Source organism: Biomphalaria glabrata, chromosome 5 (genome assembly GCF_947242115.1).
Source record: "Biomphalaria glabrata chromosome 5, xgBioGlab47.1, whole genome shotgun sequence".
Taxonomy (NCBI): domain Eukaryota; kingdom Metazoa; phylum Mollusca; class Gastropoda; family Planorbidae; genus Biomphalaria; species Biomphalaria glabrata.
This window is the reverse complement of record NC_074715.1, coordinates 27,494,649-27,514,447: the sequence shown is the minus strand read 5'-3', so window position 1 is coordinate 27,514,447 and position 19,799 is coordinate 27,494,649. Positions and strand designations below refer to the sequence as shown.

The window sequence follows — 19,799 nt, the reverse complement described above, 5'->3', positions numbered from 1 at the left end:
TCTTTTTCATTATTTTGTATTTGACTCTAAAAAATAGAACATTGCTTGCAAGAGAAAACATCTGTGCATGTGTTTCTAAACCGATACTTATCTACAGCTAGGCCACTAAAAATAAAACTTGCCTCTGGGGAGTAGATGCGTAGAGAAGGAGAATTTTGGGTTCCACGAACCAATGCAAAATGGATCAGAGGTTCTCTTTGCTTCAGCGCAGAGTTAAAGCGGGGATCTTTCTTACTAAAGTATTTTAGACAACCTATTAAGAAAAAAGAAAATGAAAGAGGACGAAGTAACAAAATGTCCCTATCATGCTTATTCTATTCCTTATTAAATTGATCATTCATTAGTGGCCAAAGTTGAAAGCATTAAGCAGGGGCCATGCAAAAACCAGACAATTTTACAATGGCGTTTACCTGAAATGTAAGATTTGTTCTTTAAGACGCCATATTCTAGATCGTTCAAGGAGTACATGTGTCTACCGATGAGATATTTAGTTTTTCTGAAAAACTTCAAACATATAAACAATGCACTAATCAATTAGTAATTCTAATACAATGAGGCAAGGGGTCGTCGACTGCAGAAACATTGGTAATAAGTCTGAAACAAATTATATGGACTGTATATTGTTTGGTACATTATCAGTCCATGTATGCCCAAAACTTTAAGCAAAAAAATGGCTGTACAGAAGAATGATGGCATCATGTAACTTGTTGTTTTAACTCCTTGATCAATTAGCGACTCAAACATGCTGATAATATTTTATAACCATTAAATCTGTCAATTAATTTAGAAACAATTATATTTTAACTTTCCCCAATCCTGTAGAGCAAAAACTGGATCAACATCCCAGATCGATCTTCTTCAGCAGCCTACACTGTCAAAGTCATTTCTAAAATGACTTACTAGATATCTTCTCTAGTTGTCTTTCTGGTCCATCTAAAGCTTGCAGCTCACTTTCCAACATTCTGGTCCATCTAAAGCTTGCAGCTCACTTTCCAATATTCTGGTCCATCTAAAGCTTGCAGCTCACTTTCCAATATTCTGGTCCATCTAAAGCTTGCAGCTCACTTTCCAACATTCTGGTCCATCTAAAGCTTGCAGCTCACTTTCCAATATTCTGGTCCATCTAAAGCTTGCAGCTCACTTTCCAACATTTTTTTGACACAACGTTGATTGCCTTTAACATTTTGTACTCGACAATAAGCAGAACATTTAGTAGAGAAAGATTCTAATTTTCCCGGAAGTGCTGCAGATTCCAGTTCTTTTTCCTTTGAGGAACACAAAGTAATTTGAATGAATAAATGAGTACATTCCATCGGTTTTTTCAAGAGTGCAACTACTTTTGTTCACTTTGGTGTCATCCCCAAGGGCTCATGTGGGCTCCAACTGGTCGAGTCATGGGCCCGAGCGCAATAAACCGCTTCGCGCCATGGTTGCTACGCCACAGTCTGTGTGCCTCTAATAGTCGTGGGCCCAGGTTAGGGTAACCAGACACGTGCGTGCCCAAAGAAGTACAAAAACAAAAAGTCAAAGTAAACTGGATATTCATTTGATTAACCATAAATCGTGGGCTATAATGCCACTTTATTTCTTATCATGTTTCTCAGAAGAAATGACTTTTTGCACTAGTAGAATCTACATCATTCGCGCTAACATACGCGAGATACTCTATGCAGGATAGTTTCTTCAATATTCACAGTTTGACAGAAGTCTTTCAGAGCCTCCGTACTTACAGTATACAAAGAAAAATAGTCTAATACTTTAGAACCATAGCTTCCGCATCTTCTGGCAGCAGATCTGTTCAACGTTGAATACATTTGTGAAGAGTGTGAGCTAGACGCCAACAAGTGGCTTCTTAAGCCCCGTTTTCAACTGTGAAACACATTCATAGTTTCCTGTTAATGCCTCCAAAGTTTCCATTTTCTCCTCTTTTTCCTGCGAACACAACACTATTGGATGACAAACTGTATTTCTCAAAGAGTGTTTCAGTTGCAGAAGAAGGCATGTTCTTACCATGTTACGGTGTTTTTAGCTGGTAGCATGACGTTCTAAACCAGTGCTGCCTTTGTTTGCAGTCGACACGTACGAATAACAAACGACACACATAGTTTCATTTTCTATGCGCCCATCACTAGAAACACGGGTACTTAGTCTTTCATTTAATCTGAGAATTTACATCCCCTTTTAATTTTTCTAACGTTAGTCAACATCTTAAATACAAATCCTAATTATTAACAGACAAAAGCGAGTACACAACATTGACTGGTTGATAGTTGATACTCTGTATTATTGCTTATTATCAAGTGCATTTATCATGGCACACATTATAAAGAAGTTGTACAACTCAGCACACAGTGAACACTCATCTTGCAGTGAAGCTTTACATCTTTGTTTATTAATGGAGTGTTTTTATTGAAACCAGAAGATATTAAGTAGGCTTATTAAATTCGATTCATAAATTGTAAGGCATGAAAAAAGTGAAAAAAAAAAAACCCAAACATTTTTACACTTTAGACATTACGTCACACCGTAGTCACACGTCCTAGTTAGACTAAAAAATGTCTTCTATACGAGCAGCTTCTCGAGGGTTCATAGACATTGGTGCACCGAGTGAGTACTTTTAGCATTTCATTTAAAGAATTAACTCCATATGACGTCAAAGGAAAAAAAATTCCATTACGTCACACGTCCTAGTTAGACTAAAAATGTCATCTTTACGAGCAGCTTCTCAGAGGGATCATAGACATTGGTGCACCGAGTTTGTTCTTTTAACATTTCATTTGATGGGCTAGTTAGACTTAATATATATATATATATATATATATATATATATATATATATATATTAAAGACGCTTTTTTTTGTTTCCAGATTAATCAAATGCCGTTAATTAAATTTGTGGGATGGTCTGTAATGAAAATTAGATGTACTATAGCCTTATGGAGATTTTTCAAACCATACTTTGGTGTTAGGAAGTTGTTTTCCTTAAAAATAGGAGCATAATATTAACGATAATTAGATTTTCTAATGTTTTAGCTAGAAAGTTAAATGTAGTGTAAGAGAGAAGTGCAATTTTACATAAATAGAGTTAAACTATTTTTCATGAAAAATCCGGAACAACCAATTTTCGTAAATGAGAAAATTATTTGTTGTATTTATTAGAAGAGGGATTTCAAACATTTATTAGCGTCATTAGATTTTTCATATAAAATTCGGATCATTTATGGCGACGATTTGTAAGAAAATTAAGGTAATTTCTTTTTCGAAACAAAATCCAGAACATTATTTACCGATTAAACAACTTTTATTATGTTTCGGCAAGAAAATTAACTGTAAAATAAATCTAAAAATTGATTTTCAATAATCGTTTCTAGTAAATTACTTTCTTATTTTAAAATCCTGAATAACCTATTGTCGATATTTTTGAAAAAAAAAATATTTGACATAAAGTTGTTTTAAATTAAAAATTCGGAACAATTGATATTGATAAATAAACTATAGTGACGTAGTGTCAAAGAATATAAGTGTAATATTAGTCAATTATGCGATTTCAAACAATCATTTGACATATTTTATTTTTTATAAAACAATATCCGGAACAAATTTATAGTTAATGAAATATAAATCGGTAGGCCTATAGATATTTTATTTAGCATTTATATGCTATTTACATTAAAAAAAACGGAACAATATATTAAAGATCATGTGTTTCTTGCAACGTTTAAGCATGGAAATAAAATCTAATATAAGTTAGAAGAGCAAACAAATTGGCATTAATTTGTTTTTCACAAAACATCCGGAACAATCTATTATAGATACTTAAAACTATTGCAATATTTCTGAATGAAAAATTAAAGGTTAAATCAGATTTACAATAGCCTCTAGTGTTATTTGTTAAACTAATCGTGACGGACAGACCACCCAACAGACAAATCGCACAAAAATAATCTTCTTCGATTCGGATGGGGGCACTAAACAAAAAATAAATAAAATCTGATTTTTAAAAAAAGTTTAAGGAATTGGTTTCGCGTCAGGTTATGTTGCGACGTTACGCTACTGCACGAAAGTCGCTGCATAAAAAGTCCATTTTAAAAAATGTGCGTGATATTTACATACAAAGTGCATTATTAGCCTTTATAAACAAACAGAAATGTTTTCTTTTAATTTTAGCAGCTAGTTGATCAGAAAAAAACATCTTTAACTATTATTTATATTTGTTGTAAACATTTCCTGTACATTTTATAAATATATTTGACTTAGTGATACTGAAAATACACACAATTTGTCCATCTTTGTTAGCATATTGTAACATTGCCTCCCTTACATTTACCTAATTGTTTTAGAATTGGTGTATTTTTATGAAAAAATCGCTTGCATAATTAATTTTATAAATTAAACGGTTTGCTTTTAGAAAACCAAAAGTAGCTGTTGCACCTAAACTTTTCAAGCGCATTTAATGATGAAATAATATTTTTCATATCTCTTTTAGTTTTCGAGATCTGAGTGTGACAGACGGACATTTTGCACAAACCTAATAGCGGCTTTTTCCCCTTACGGGGGCCGCTAAAAATTAAAGCAAAACAACATTCACAAAATTCAACTGCTTCTTTTAGAACATTACCATTTTTGTATCCCAACAGTTCAGTGGGAATCCTTTAACAATAAAGCCGTGAATAACCAAGGCATTATAGATGTTGATAAAAAAGGCAAGTTTCATGGGGCATGTCATGTCTTCTATATTCATAAAGATCAGTGCACCCATTGCCTGTGTGAACTGCAGGAACTCCTTGCTTTCTTCCATGCCTGTGTAGTCCACAATCTGCGTCAAATACATACAACTAGATCAAGAAACATTTTTTTTTCAAGGTCAGTAAAAAGTACTAATTAACTTAAGTGCACTTTAGAGAAAAAAAGGTGCAATGAAGATAATTGACTTTGAAATACTATTCCTTTTCGAAGACAATCCTCTATATTTCATTTAAATTCGGAATGAATTGCTTTTCAATTAAATTGCATTTAAAAAAGAGTCGACAAACTATAAGTTAAATGAGTTCGTATATAAACACGACCCTAAATGCAGAGTCTCAATCGAAAGTACACCACGACCCAAATCGTCACCAAGTAAGTTAAGAGTCTAGTAATCTAACATGACAGGACATCCGTGTAAATAAAGTAAAAGTGAATATTAACTTTTTATTTTTAAAAGGCCAGGTATTCTTTTCGTGTAACTATATCTTTTCTATCTATCTATCTATCTATCTATCTATCTATCTATCTATCTATCTATCTATCTATCTATCTATCTATCTATCTATCTATCTATTATCTATCTATCTATCTATCTATCTATCTATCTATCTATCTATCTATCTATCTATCTATCTATCTATCTAATTCTCTTCATGGCCCAACCATACTGTGCACCAGGATAAAGTCATGGAAAGATAGCTCTTTTATTTCTTCAAGTCGGAGTAGAGTTACCCCACGTAAATTTTTGAGGCGACAGAAAAAAAAAAGAGGGGAGGGGTGAGAACAAGTACTCTATCACTTTATACATTCTATATTTGACTACATTTATGTGTGCATTTGTTACACACGTCAATATCTGGTGTCACATGCATGTTTTTTTCTGTAGCTTTGTTTTGATTTTACCCTTTCGTATTGCCCTTCGTTTTCTAACCATGGACCCCGCTTCATACATATTTCGTGAGGTCAACTTTTAATGTAGTCGAAATTCCTGCATCAGGTAACTGTTTATTTCTATCAGTCGCATATTTCTGGGAAAATGTCATCGACGAAACTGTTGCTCTCGAACTTCGCAAGATGGCTGTAAGCTTTGTTTGCGAACATTGGGATAACTATGGCGACGCCCTGTCCGTTGTTCTTACTCAAGGAAGCACAGTCATAAACTGCTCGACACTACGCTGCCTACATAAATATTTCCGGCGTTTATGGTGGCGAGGCTGAAATTGTGGCGATGTCTCAAATACTTCCCGCTACTATCACTATTCACTTCCGAGAACGTCCGCATGACCCTCCTCGAGTTTACAATCCGGGTCAACGTCTAGCCATATCCCTGCCAGCTAGGTTTACTACAGAGTTGAGTTTTTCCTGTCTTACACGAGTATCTTGCGCAATAAGGCAGCACACCAGAAGAGCTGGGCACATGGCGAGATAGAAGGGAGAAATGAAAGTGTTCAAGTATTCACATGATATTTAAAATGATGGAAGAATATTGTGGATGTGTTGTTTGTAATTCGCAATTGCATGTAAGGCTCACGAATGGAGCATTAGTCCACCAGGGATTTGACTACTCTAAGGGTACATACCGATGTAGAGAAGATAGGGGCTTATTACAAAGTTTATATCAACTCACTCTGTCTGTCTGTCTAGTAAAAAGCTTGTACACGTTATTTCTCCGACACCCAATCTCGGATCAAGCAGACATATTTGCACAATTATTTCTTTACCTGACAACACAAGAATCAATATATAAAAAAAAACCAAACAAATTAGTTAATTAACTCAAGCAAAGAAACGAAATTGTACTTGACTGAAGAGGTAGTAATAGCTGTTATACCCCTTTAAATGTTGTCACTTTAAAGTAAGTTTGAATCAAACAAAAACTATCTTCTATTTTTTATTTTTCATAAGCACCTCACTAGCAGAGTGGTTAGTATATCGGCTTAAGGCATAAGTAGCAATTCCGGTAAAATCCACCCAGCTATCACTTTCTTCCCTTCCTCATCCCATTTTCCCCTCTGGTCAAGACATATGTGTTAGTATCATACGGTAGTGAGAACGCTAAAAGCAAGAAGTAGCCCTAAACAAAAACAATTGGTAAAAATACTTCTAATCGCACAGATGTATTGTTGTTGGTCTAGATCTAAAACACAGGAAAACATTTTTTCGATTTAAAAAAAATGCGAAACATGGATCAATGTTCAACTGGAGATCTGTGTCTACTGGCCTAGCTCTATAGCAGAGATCTGTGTCTACTGGCCTAGCTCTATAGCAGAGATGTGTGTCTACTGGCCTAGCTCTATAGCAGAGATGTGTGTCTACTGGCCTAGCTCTATAGCAGAGATGTGTGTCTACTGGCCTAGCTCTATAGCAGAGATCTGTGTCTACTGGCCTAGCTCTATAGCAGAGATCTGTGTCTACTGGCCTAGCTCTATAGCAGAGATGTGTGTCTACTGGCCTAGCTCTATAGCAGAGATGTGTGTCTACTGGCCTAGCTCTATAGCAGAGATCTGTGTCTACTGGCCTAGCTCTATAGCGGAGATGTGTGTCTACTGGCCTAGCTCTATAGCAGAGATGTGTGTCTACTGGCCTAGCTCTATAGCAGAGATGTGTGTCTACTGGCCTAGCTCTATAGCAGAGATCTGTGTCTACTGGCCTAGCTCTATAGCAGAGATCTGTGTCTACTGGCCTAGCTCTATAGCAGAGATCTGTGTCTACTGGCCTAGCTCTATAGCAGAGATCTGTGTCTACTGGCCTAGCTCTATAGCAGAGATCTGTGTCTACTGGCCTAGCTATATAGCAGAGATCTGTGTCAACTGGCCTAGCTCTATAGCAGAGATGTGTGTCTACTGGCCTAGCTCTATAGCAGAGATCTGTGTCTACTGGCCTAGCTCTATAGCAGAGATCTGTGTCTACTGGCCTAGCTCTATAGCAGAGATCTGTGTCTACTGGCCTAGCTCTATAGCAGAGATCTGTGTCTACTGGCCTAGCTCTATAGCAGAGATCTGTGTCTACTGGCCTAGCTCTATAGCAGAGATCTGTGTCTACTGGCCTAGCTCTATAGCAGAGATCTGTGTCTACTGGCCTAGCTCTATAGCAGAGATGTGTGACTACTGGCCTATCTCTATAGCAGAGATCTGTGTCTACTGGCCTAGCTCTAAGTCTCTTCTATAAACTCTATGGTCTAGCAGAGATCTGTGTCTACTGGCCTAGCTCTTAGTCTCTTCTATAAACTCTATGGTCTAGCAGAGATGTGTGTCTACTGGCCTAGCTCTAAGTCTCTTCTATAAACTCTATGGTCTAGCAGAGATGTGTGTCTACTGGCCTAGCTCTATAGCAGAGATGTGTGTCTACTGGCCTAGCTCTATAGCAGAGATCTGTGTCTACTGGCCTAGCTCTATAGCGGAGATGTGTGTCTACTGGCCTAGCTCTATAGCAGAGATGTGTGTCTACTGGCCTAGCTCTATAGCAGAGATGTGTGTCTACTGGCCTAGCTCTATAGCAGAGATCTGTGTCTACTGGCCTAGCTCTATAGCAGAGATCTGTGTCTACTGGCCTAGCTCTATAGCAGAGATCTGTGTCTACTGGCCTAGCTCTATAGCAGAGATCTGTGTCTACTGGCCTAGCTCTATAGCAGAGATCTGTGTCTACTGGCCTAGCTATATAGCAGAGATCTGTGTCAACTGGCCTAGCTCTATAGCAGAGATGTGTGTCTACTGGCCTAGCTCTATAGCAGAGATGTGTGACTACTGGCCTAGCTCTATAGCAGATATCTGTGTCTACTGGCCTAGCTCTATAGCAGAGATCTGTGTCTACTGGCCTAGCTCTATAGCAGAGATCTGTGTCTACTGGCCTAGCTCTATAGCAGAGATCTGTGTCTACTGGCCTAGCTCTATAGCAGAGATCTGTGTCTACTGGCCTAGCTCTATAGCAGAGATCTGTGTCTACTGGCCTAGCTCTATAGCAGAGATCTGTGTCTACTGGCCTAGCTCTATAGCAGAGATGTGTGACTACTGGCCTATCTCTATAGCAGAGATCTGTGTCTACTGGCCTAGCTCTAAGTCTCTTCTATAAACTCTATGGTCTAGCAGAGATCTGTGTCTACTGGCCTAGCTCTTAGTCTCTTCTATAAACTCTATGGTCTAGCAGAGATGTGTGTCTACTGGCCTAGCTCTAAGTCTCTTCTATAAACTCTATGGTCTAGCAGAGATGTGTGTCTACTGGCCTAGCTCTATAGCAGAGATGTGTGTCTACTGGCCTAGCTCTATAGCAGAGATCTGTGTCTACTGGCCTAGCTCTATAGCGGAGATGTGTGTCTACTGGCCTAGCTCTATAGCAGAGATGTGTGTCTACTGGCCTAGCTCTATAGCAGAGATGTGTGTCTACTGGCCTAGCTCTATAGCAGAGATCTGTGTCTACTGGCCTAGCTCTATAGCAGAGATCTGTGTCTACTGGCCTAGCTCCATAGCAGAGATCTGTGTCTACTGGCCTAGCTCTATAGCAGAGATCTGTGTCTACTGGCCTAGCTCTATAGCAGAGATCTGTGTCAACTGGCCTAGCTCTATAGCAGAGATGTGTGTCTACTGGCCTAGCTCTATAGCAGAGATGTGTGACTACTGGCCTAGCTCTATAGCAGATATCTGTGTCTACTGGCCTAGCTCTATAGCAGAGATCTGTGTCTACTGGCCTAGCTCTATAGCAGAGATCTGTGTCTACTGGCCTAGCTCTATAGCAGAGATCTGTGTCTACTGGCCTAGCTCTATAGCAGAGATCTGTGTCTACTGGCCTAGCTCTATAGCAGAGATCTGTGTCTACTGGCCTAGCTCTATAGCAGAGATGTGTGACTACTGGCCTAGCTCTATAGCAGAGATCTGTGTCTACTGGCCTAGCTCTATAGCAGAGATCTGTGTCTACTGGCCTAGCTCTATAGCAGAGATGTGTGTCTACTGGCCTAGCTCTATAGCAGAGATGTGTGTCTACTGGCCTAGCTCTAAGTCTCTTCTATAAACTCTATGGTCTAGCAGAGATGTGTGTCTACTGGCCTAGCTCTAAGTCTCTTCTATAAACTCTATGGTCTAGCAGAGATCTTTCTCTACTGGCCTAGCTCTATAGAAGAGATGTGTGTCTACTCGCCTAGCTCTATAGCAGAGATGTGTGTCTTCTGGCCTAGCTCTATAGCAGAGATGTGTGTCTACTGGCCTAGCTCTAAGTCTCTTCTATAAACTCTATGGTCTAGCAGAGATGTGTGTCTACTGGCCTAGCTCTAAGTCTCTTCTATAAACTCTATGGTCTAGCAGAGATCTTTCTCTACTGGCCTAGCTCTATAGAAGAGATGTGTGTCTACTCGCCTAGCTCTATAGCAGAGATGTGTGTCTTCTGGCCTAGCTCTATAGCAGAGATGTGTGTCTACTGGCCTAGCTCTAAGTCTCTTCTATAAACTCTATGGTCTAGCAGAGATCTGTGTCTACTGGCCTAGCTCTAAGTCTCTTCTATAAACTCTATGGTCTAGCAGAGATGTGTGTCTACTGGCCTAGCTCTAAGTCTCTTCTATAAACTCTATGGTCTAGCAGAGATCTTTCTCTACTGGCCTAGCTCTATAGAAGAGATGTGTGTCTACTCGCCTAGCTCTATAGCAGAGATGTGTGTCTTCTGGCCTAGCTCTATAGCAGAGATGTGTGTCTACTGGCCTAGCTCTAAGTCTCTTCTATAAACTCTATGGTCTAGCAGAGATGTGTGTCTACTGGCCTAGCTCTAAGTCTCTTCTATAAACTCTATGGTCTAGCAGAGATCTGTGTCTACTGGCCTAGCTCTAAGTCTCTTCTATAAACTCTATGGTTTATTCGTGAATATTGAGATCTACTTTTTCGACTACATATGTTACAAGACGAAGAACCTTCTCTATTCCTATTGGGGAATAAGTCAATACATTATTTCGAGTCTGATGCATCAACCGAAAAGCAGAGAATGCATTTTAACCAAACAATAGAAATTGCATTATTTTATTTTTATAGCGTTTATTTTTACTTTTCTATTTTTTTTGGGGGGTCTCCAAATTCACTTCGCCTAGGGCCACAGATTACCTAAGGCAGGCCTTGCTTGTAGTCTTGGTTTTTCTATGCTGGATAGTTGAAGAATAGACTAACTGTAGCTGATATTTATAAGTGCTGGTGTCTCTAGGGACCTACCTTTCCATTATGACTCAATACTTTGTGTATAGCTAAAGGATAAACTAACGGTAGCGGATGAGTGCTGGTGTCTCTAGGGACCTACCTTTCCATTATGACTCACATATTTTGTGTATAGCTAGAGGATAGACTAACGGTAGCGGATGAGTGCTGGTGTCTCTAGGGACCTACCTTTCCATTACGATTCACATACTTTGTGTAGGCCTATAGCTAGAGAATAGACTAACGATAGCTGATAAATGCAGGTGTCTCTAGGGACATACCTTTCCATTATGACTGACATACTTTGTGTATAGCTGGAGAATATTGAAACGAACATGTTCGATGACATTAAGGACTGTGTCTGGAAAGTAAAAGTTTCTGTATAAATATTGTTGCAAGTATAGATTTATTTTAGGTATAGATTTATTTTAAATATAGATTCATTTTAGGTATAGATTTATTTTAAGTAGGCCAATAGATTTATTTTAGGCATAGATTTCTTTATTTTCTCTTTAAGTACAAGACGCGATGGCGATTTAATACTATTTTAAGGCGATTTAAGACTATTTTAAGGCGATTTAAGACTATTTCTCATCTTAAATCGCCATCGCGTATTGTACTTAAAGAAAACAAATGGACTAAATGAACACAAAACATTTTAGAGTAGTTCCCAAACTGTGTTCTGTGAGACCTGTATAGGTGCGGTGTTACACGAACTAGTGGTGGAACTAACGGGTGTAGGCCCACACATGAGTTAGTTCATAACTAAAAGGAGAAAAGAAAAATTAATTTAATTATCTCTTCTCAGGTAACGGAAACAAATCTCTTTAACTACATCTCAGTGGACTTTGAACTGATCTAGATTCCACAAAATTAAAAATAAAAAAATAAATAAGGTGTTCCATTAAATTATCCGAATCTGCGAAGTGTTCGTTAAAATAAAATATCAGGCGACCGAGCCTCGCTCGGATGAATAATTTGTTAAGGAAGGATATATACCCGAAGTCATTTTGAGAATATTTTTGTACCAGGTGGCCGAACCTCGCTCTGTTAAATAATTTCGGAAGGTTATATACCCGAAGTCATTTTGGGAATATTCTTGTAATTACGAAAATGAACGATCGGATAAAGACTACTGAAGAGTTGTTTTAGTGTTCTGTTAGTTCTAATTGTAGGCCTAATTGAACACGTCGATTAAATTTAAAGTCTTTTAAGTCCTCCTACAGTCTAGACAAACTACAGCTCAAGTCCGTCTTAAAGTTTTGCAATCCATCTTTTGTGTAAAACTATTGTAGGCTTACTATTATTGGCTTGGAAGAAAGTCTTTGCAATGTAACTTCTCTACGTTATAGGGTAAAACATGCACTTAGTGACAAAGTAAAATGGCTCATTTTTTCTTATTAGACTTAAATCATTGCATTAGTTTTCTAAAGAAACGTTTCCGTAGGGCACCTCTGTTACGCCGAATAATATGCTCGTTACCCATACGGGATACGTGCCCTGCCCAGCCTGACTGTCGGACTATAAGAAGTTCATACCGGCTTTTGCCATCCATCCATTCCTGTGGAGGGAAAGGTCGCGTGTGCCTGCTCCTTTCGGAACAAAACAATCTCCCGTAAACTCCCCGATGGCTGCTCCATCTTTACGGCCGAATTGCACGCAATATTGCTTGCACTTATGGCCGTAAAAGCATCAGAAAGGAGTAAATTTATAATCTGCTCCGACTCCAAATCTGCATTGCAAGCTTTGGGGCGGATGAAGACTGACATCCCATTGGTACATAAGAGCCTGAAGCTGTTGGACCTAATAACAGCCGACCGTAGGGATGTCACCTTCATCTGGGTCCCCTCCCATGTTGGCATTGAGGGAAACGAAGCCGCAGACAGAGAAGCAAAGAGAGCCCTAAATCATGCGGTGTCAGGAACCCAAATTCCCTACTCGGACCTGAGACAAAGTATTGCCTCTGCCACCTATCGAGAGTGGCAGAACCGATGGGAGGCTGAGACTCACAGTAAACTCAGGCAGATTGTGGCGGATGTCAGGTGGCGGCCCACATCTAAGGGTCTGACAAGGCGTGGTAGCACAACCATGTCCAGACTTAGGATTGGCCACACCTACATCACGCACTCTTTTGTACTGAAGAGAGAGGAGCCCCCACTTTGCGAGTACTGTGACTCTCGCCTCACCGTGGAACATATCCTCGTTGATTGCCCCAGATACCAGGATGTGAGGGCGAAATATTTTAGAGCCACTAATCTAAAAACACTATTTAATAATGTCGACCCTGGGAAGGTACTGGGCTTTATTCGGGAAGTGGGGCTATCTACGAAGATCTGATTTCTGAATTTGTGAACATGCACTATTTACATTAGATTTTTACCAAATATTTAAATTTTTACTACCTTTACTATTTTAACTGTGAATAGACCTTGATTTTAATGATATGACTGTATAGAATCTGGCCCTTGTTGTTTAGAGAGAGAGTAGTCCTTAAGGGACTGCAGGCACGACATGGCCTAAATTGTGCCGATGTGCCTCAAATTCAAAAATCCAAATCCTGTGGTGCTATGACCTGCTTTTACACATCCCTCCATTCAGATCTCTCCTGGGCTTTCCGTCAACACGGCCTAACTCCAAGCTTTTTACCGAGGTTTATAGTTAAACCAAAAGAGACTGCAGCGTACGCAAACTCGTTGACCGCTAGATGGATATCATGTTTAGTGTAAGCAAGTAAGGCGTAGAGAAGCTGTGTTATGACCATTTCCCTTGTTTTGGTACAGGACAGTAGACACCGAAGCATGAACACATGGTAATAATTCACCAGCAAAATAATAATAATAATAAGGCTTGTCTTAGAGTCCGAAAATTAATGAGGATTGCAGCTGTGACCTACATATCTTGCCACATACAGGGCAAGCATAACCATTGTCCGCGGTGCTCGATTAAGATTTTCTTTTAGCGTCTGCGTCTGTCCTCGGCAGCAAATTTTCTTTTGGTCTCAAATGTGTATCCGCGGCCTTTGTATAGAGGGAATTCTTTAAGTCCGAAAGTTACGCTGGACAGAGCAGTATCCTGTATGGGAGACGAATCTCAGACGAACGCATGCCAAAGGCAGTCTTTTTTGGTGAGCTAAAAAGTGGTCGACGTAACACCGAGACGCTTAAAACACCAGCTTATGGCGCAAACTTGACTTAGCTGACATAGAAGAGAGCACATGGTTGCATGCAACCTCAGAACGAGACAGCTGGAGGTCACCAGCAAAATAAACAACAAAGTAAAAGGTATCTACACCGCTCTACACAATTAAAGTGTAAACAATTTATTAAGCACTTAAAACACTATAACTAATCATACATCGGCACATTTAATTTCATTACTTTTCTTTCATAGTTCTATAATAAATCAATCTACAGTAAGCACTTAAAACACTATAACTAATCATACATCGGCACATTTAATTTCATTACTTTTCTTTCATAGTTCTATAATAAATCAATCTACAGTAAGATGGTGCGCAAATGTTTAATTAGGTCTAATGGTTCTTTAAAACTCGTTCTTGTTTGCAAAGAAATATTTTAGTGTACTGCGGTAAGCTTAGTGACGTAAGCAGCGTTTTTCCCGTTTACGTCATGGAAAATTTTCATTCATAAAACATTCTAGCCAAAATTAATTTTTCGATAATGAGGCATTTTCAAACCGATATAACGGTCGATCTCGAGTTTTCCCAATGTGGCCAATGAGTTGAGAATTTTTTTCTCACTAATATGCACATACCTTGAAATTTTAAAGAAAATCGTTAGAGCCGTTTTCGAAATAAAATTTATATATATATATAAATATAAATATATATACATACATACATACAAGAATTGCTCGCTTAAGAGTATAGGATGATAAGATGTTTGGAAAACACTGATATAGGTAGGCCTATAGTGAATTAAAACTAATCAGTCAAATTGTATCGAAGATTTCCATACCTAGCGAAAAAGCTACAAATAGCTTTATGATGTATCTGCTCTACAAACAAAAAAAAAAAAAAGAAAGAAAGAAAGAAAGTGCTGACAACCTGTGTATTTTTTTAATATAAGTTGGTTTTTGTGAATTTAAGCACTACAAAATCAAATTTTCTAAGCTATTTCCGTTTGTAGCAAAAATAATGTTCATATGGTGAAAGCATTAGACTTTCACTCTATGACTCCATGTCATAAAACTTATTTAAAAACAAAAGAGCAACTAACTAGATCAAGCGGTAATAAAGATTTGATAGTACAGTAGATCATCTCCCAAGCTGAGATATTGTTCAATTTATAGCTGAATTCCTTTTTATTTAGTTGGCAATATAGCGTCCTTGACATTGTTTAGTTTTTCATTAAAATCTCCGATAGGTTTCAAAAGACAATTAAAAAAAAATAAAGGAAAAAAATTGAGAAATAAAAAAGGCAAAGTGAAACGAATGATGTGCATACACACACTTTCAAGTTTCCATTCAGTTTCAAGTAGGCCTAATGACATCTAATATGTACTTGTCACACCATGGGAAAAACATTTAGAAGAGAAAGTAAATAAAAAAAAAAAAACATCATCAAAAATTGAAAAGGTAAATTACCTCCGCCTCTCATTACCAGAGTGCTAGAGACTCCCCAGTTGAGGGCCAATGTGTGACTCTTTTCAAATTGAACATAGAGTGATTTCGTTGCATCATATGATTCTTTAGGGTTATAGAGACGTCCAACACGATGATTCAAAAGAAACTGACCAAGAACATTCGCTGGAGTGATAGACATTGTATAAACTTTTTATCAAACAGACAGACCGAACAAGGGAAATAAATTGCAATTGACTTAATCTGCGGTATAAATTGAATTAGTTCCCTTTCTACTTTGTCGCTTAAAAGTTTGAAACTAACACTAGAAAGATTATGTTCATAAGCACGTGCTGGCATAGTTATTAGTGTATTGGCTAGAGCTCTCCAGTTCGAATTCTAGTCGTGCAACTTTTGTTTGTTTATAGTATACATTTTATAAAACGATCACGGTAACCTTCATACATAGACTCCCTTCTTTCTCTAAACTCAGTTTACAATTACAATTAATATAAGCTTTGATTTTTTTAAGAAGTATTTTTATATCTGTCTTGTTTGACGATTATATTTTGAAAAATTATAACGGCCAAACCAGAGTTTTCCTTGTGTGGCTAATTAGCTAGTATTTTTTTTCCCAAAAATATATAAAATCTTTCAAATTTTAGGAAAATCTTTAGAGCCGTTTTCAAGATCCATGTTCATCCAAGTTTTTGTTGTTTTTTGAACCCATGAAGAATTAGCAAGCTGATGAAAGGCATTGTAAAGTGAGAAACATTACCTCTATCGCCACTATTTGTTGCATACGTAAACAGTGCATCTGGTTGAAATGAATTTTGATAACGTTTGCAGCACACTCGGTTTGTGCGTATCACTTTTTTTTTAAGTAAATCATTCAATAATTCAAAGTACGGAGCAGCCGTCTGGTCAGGTTTGGCTAAATAAAGAATAAAATAAGAATAATAATTAGAGGCTGTTCTTAATATAATAATAATAATAAATAATGAAAGTTAAAAACTGAACTGAACTGCAAGCCCTTGGCGATGATTTAGTTTCATTACTTTGCAAATACGACATTGGAGCCTTTTCTCTGAACCTAGTAGTAATTATTGAAACTAGTCGACCGGCGGCGTAGCATACGCCGCTATTTTGCAGGGCCGGCCTTAGGCCACTGCAACCTATGGACCGCAGTGGGCCCCGCACTTTCATAGGACCCGCGCTAACTCTAGGTGTATAAATTATTAAATTAAACCATTTTATAACTTATAACAGATTTCCCGCGGCCTCCTGATTTTCCAGGAGCTCCTGGAAATCTCCTGAAATAGCAAAATATAAGAAAAAGTCCTGGGAATCCCCGGAAATTATTAAAATCTTTTGAAAACATACACATTTCCTGAAATATATAGACAAAAATTGTCATTTTGTGGTGTCATTCAATATGGAAAACGCCAATCCTACGCGCGATTAAAAAAAACGGCATTATGCAATACAGCTTTGAATTATAATTCTGTAACAAAACAATGTTACAAACACACAGATTAAACAAAATGTATCACTTACAAATACGCTTTTTTTTTAATATTATTTTTCGAATTTTTTTTTTTTTGCGGCAATCCTCAAAGCCTTAATCTAAATATGTGGGTTTCTTATCTTTTCAAGGAACAAAGCGGTTGTATTTGCATTGTAGTAAGGGCCTCTAAATTCATATTAGAATATTTTTCAAGTAAAAGATTATTTAAAAGGTCCTTTTTTTAATAGGATGAATAATTAGCTGTAGATGTCAGGAGAATGCGTTTCTGCAGTGAAGAATGCAAGAAAACGCTTTTGGCATCGGGGCTTCGACCCGGACCCCACTGGAGAAGTTACAGCGCTCCCACAGACCCCAGCTGTTAAGAGAAGGGCCTCACATGTCTTTTTTTTTTCGCCTTAGGTTACTTTTTTTTAAATTCTAATATCTCTATCTATCTATCTATCTATCTATCTATCTATCTATCTATCTATCTATCTATCTATCTATCTATCTATCTATCTATCTATCTAACTATCTATCTATTTAATCTAATCTAATCTAATCTTATCTATCTATCTATCTATCTATCTATCTATCTATCTATCTATCTATCTATCTATCTATCTATCTATCTATCTATCTATCTATCTATCTATCTATCTATCTATATCTACATATATATATATATATGCAGTTCGCGCGTTTATGATTATAGTTAGGGTTTCCTGGGCGTAAGAGTTACGGTTTGGAATAAAACGCCCCCCCCCCGCTCCAAAGTTCTGGATCCGCTAATGTACTCACGTTCGATTTTTTTTCATAATTATTTTTCTATCGTTTTCTTACATTAATCCTAGAGATCAAAGATATTACTAAACTAACATTAATAGTTGATTGTGATGTTGAAATGTGAGGTTTCAACATTTCTTTCCCAAAGTCCTTGGGTCAGAACTCTTGTGTAGTTTCACTTTAAATTGTTATTGTACTAGAGCGGTGTTTAAACCTGAGGGTCATAGAAATACTGGACACTTGTGTCATGGAACGCAGTCTGATGTGGTGAGAAGTATCAAGGGGGCCGGATAGCACCACATCACTAGCCGGATATGCCCGCAAGTCGTAGGTTGGGCATCGCCTTCGTATTAGATACATGTGATAATTCTAAACAAAAATTCAATAAAATAAATGAAATAAAAAACATTACAACCCTTACCTTCGAGAAGTGAATATTGTTGAAAAGGATCAGGTGGTATGGGAGCAGTTGGTCCAGGTTCGTCGTTCCTGATTTTTTGTATCAATACATTTAATCTCTTTCGGTTTTTAATCTGAAAATCATTTGCATCGAAGCCTTAAAGTTATAACTTATTGGGTATGAAAGCTAACCTAAGGGAGCTACAAGTCTTGTCATGCATCCTGTTACCCAGGAATATAGAGGCCAAGTGTTCAGCATTAAGATTCCGAAACAACAGAACGACAAATATACCCTCAAAAGCTCAACAATTTTTAGAACTTAATCTAGAAGCTATGCCTTTCATTTAAATACATTAATTACCTTACATTAAATAAGTTGTATTACTTTAGGCCACAATGAGCCTTTAGAACGGCAGCACTGGGTGACACCAAGGAGGAGATGACAACAAAGTGGATGGGCAAAAGCAGACAACTATTTTTTTTTTGTTTACTTCCCAGTAGCCAAATACACGATTATGCCTATATGCCTATACACTTTTTTGGAATGACGCAAATAATGTTATCTTATCTTATATACTACATACGTTACTTCAAAAAAAAAGGGTTAGTGTTAGTTGATGATTACGTCATGCATGTTAACCAATAACTTAAATTCTGCCAAGTCACTGGTTTTTCTGGCTGGCTAAGGCAACCCATTCCATGCTCTAATAGCACTAGGGAAGAAGGAACATTTGTACAAATTTGTCTTAGCATATGGAACGAGGAATGTGCCTTTATCTTTATGTCTTTCTAAGTATTTTATTAAATTTTGTTTTTGTATTTGAAGACTGTGGTTCAGTGTTTTATGTATAATTCTTACCTTACTTTTGAGTATTCTCTTCTGAAGATTTTCTAAATTTAGTGATTTTACTAAAGGTGTTACTCTAGTCAAATGTGAATATTCGTTTGTTATGAATCTCACTGCTCTATTTTGTGTCTGTTCCAGTTTATTAAATTGTGAACAGGTCAGGCAGGCGCGAGTGGGAAAGACCTATTCTCACTGCTCAACATTAAATTATTCCAACAGTAGGCAGATGTTAGCGCTATTGGGTGGGCTCAATCTGTGACACCTCAGTCTACGGCTAGAGTCACCTAAGTAACCAGACATACTAACCTAAACTAAATGAAAACAAGATAACAAACTTTAGTTTAGGATAAATAAACAAAACGGAACTTTATTTATATAAAAATAAATGAATGAATAATAAAATAATATATACACTAATGACTAACCACTACTACTGAACCCACCAACTAACTAAAACCCTCTAAATCTACACCACTACAAACACTAACAAACTAACCAAACCAACTATCTAACTAAATCACTACAACTACTACCCTAGACCTAGATCTACACAAACACACCACAATAAATTAGTCTAGATCTACAATATCCTACTACTACAACCAACCCATAACACTAACACTAAAACAAGAACACCTTAGCCTTAGTACCTTACTATTAGTAGATCTATTCACTAAGAACAGAAACAGACTATAACTAAGCCACTAAGCCTTGACTGGCTTGACTAAGGCAATACTAAACTAGATCTAGTACAGAAACAAAATAAATCTAG

General features: G+C 37.5%; 1 protein-coding gene across 3 annotated transcripts in view; it reads right to left on the bottom strand.

Moving 5' to 3' along the window:
- Positions 1 to 19,799, bottom strand: part of LOC106080341 (uncharacterized) — a 35,717-nt gene that overhangs the window by 2,599 nt on the left and 13,319 nt on the right. For 2 of the 3 annotated variants that reach the window (XM_056028337.1, XM_056028338.1), the window contains exons 3-9: positions 18,203 to 18,314; positions 16,267 to 16,422; positions 15,513 to 15,674; positions 11,188 to 11,267; positions 4,618 to 4,815; positions 411 to 504; positions 123 to 253 (exon numbers count right to left, since the gene is read on the bottom strand). In XM_056028337.1, the coding sequence (XP_055884312.1) occupies positions 123 to 253; positions 411 to 504; positions 4,618 to 4,815; positions 11,188 to 11,267; positions 15,513 to 15,674; positions 16,267 to 16,422; positions 18,203 to 18,314 (933 nt within the window). The remainder of the gene's footprint in view (positions 1 to 122; positions 254 to 410; positions 505 to 4,617; positions 4,816 to 11,187; positions 11,268 to 15,512; positions 15,675 to 16,266; positions 16,423 to 18,202; positions 18,315 to 19,799) is intronic. The other variant, XM_056028339.1, reaches the window with a different exon arrangement.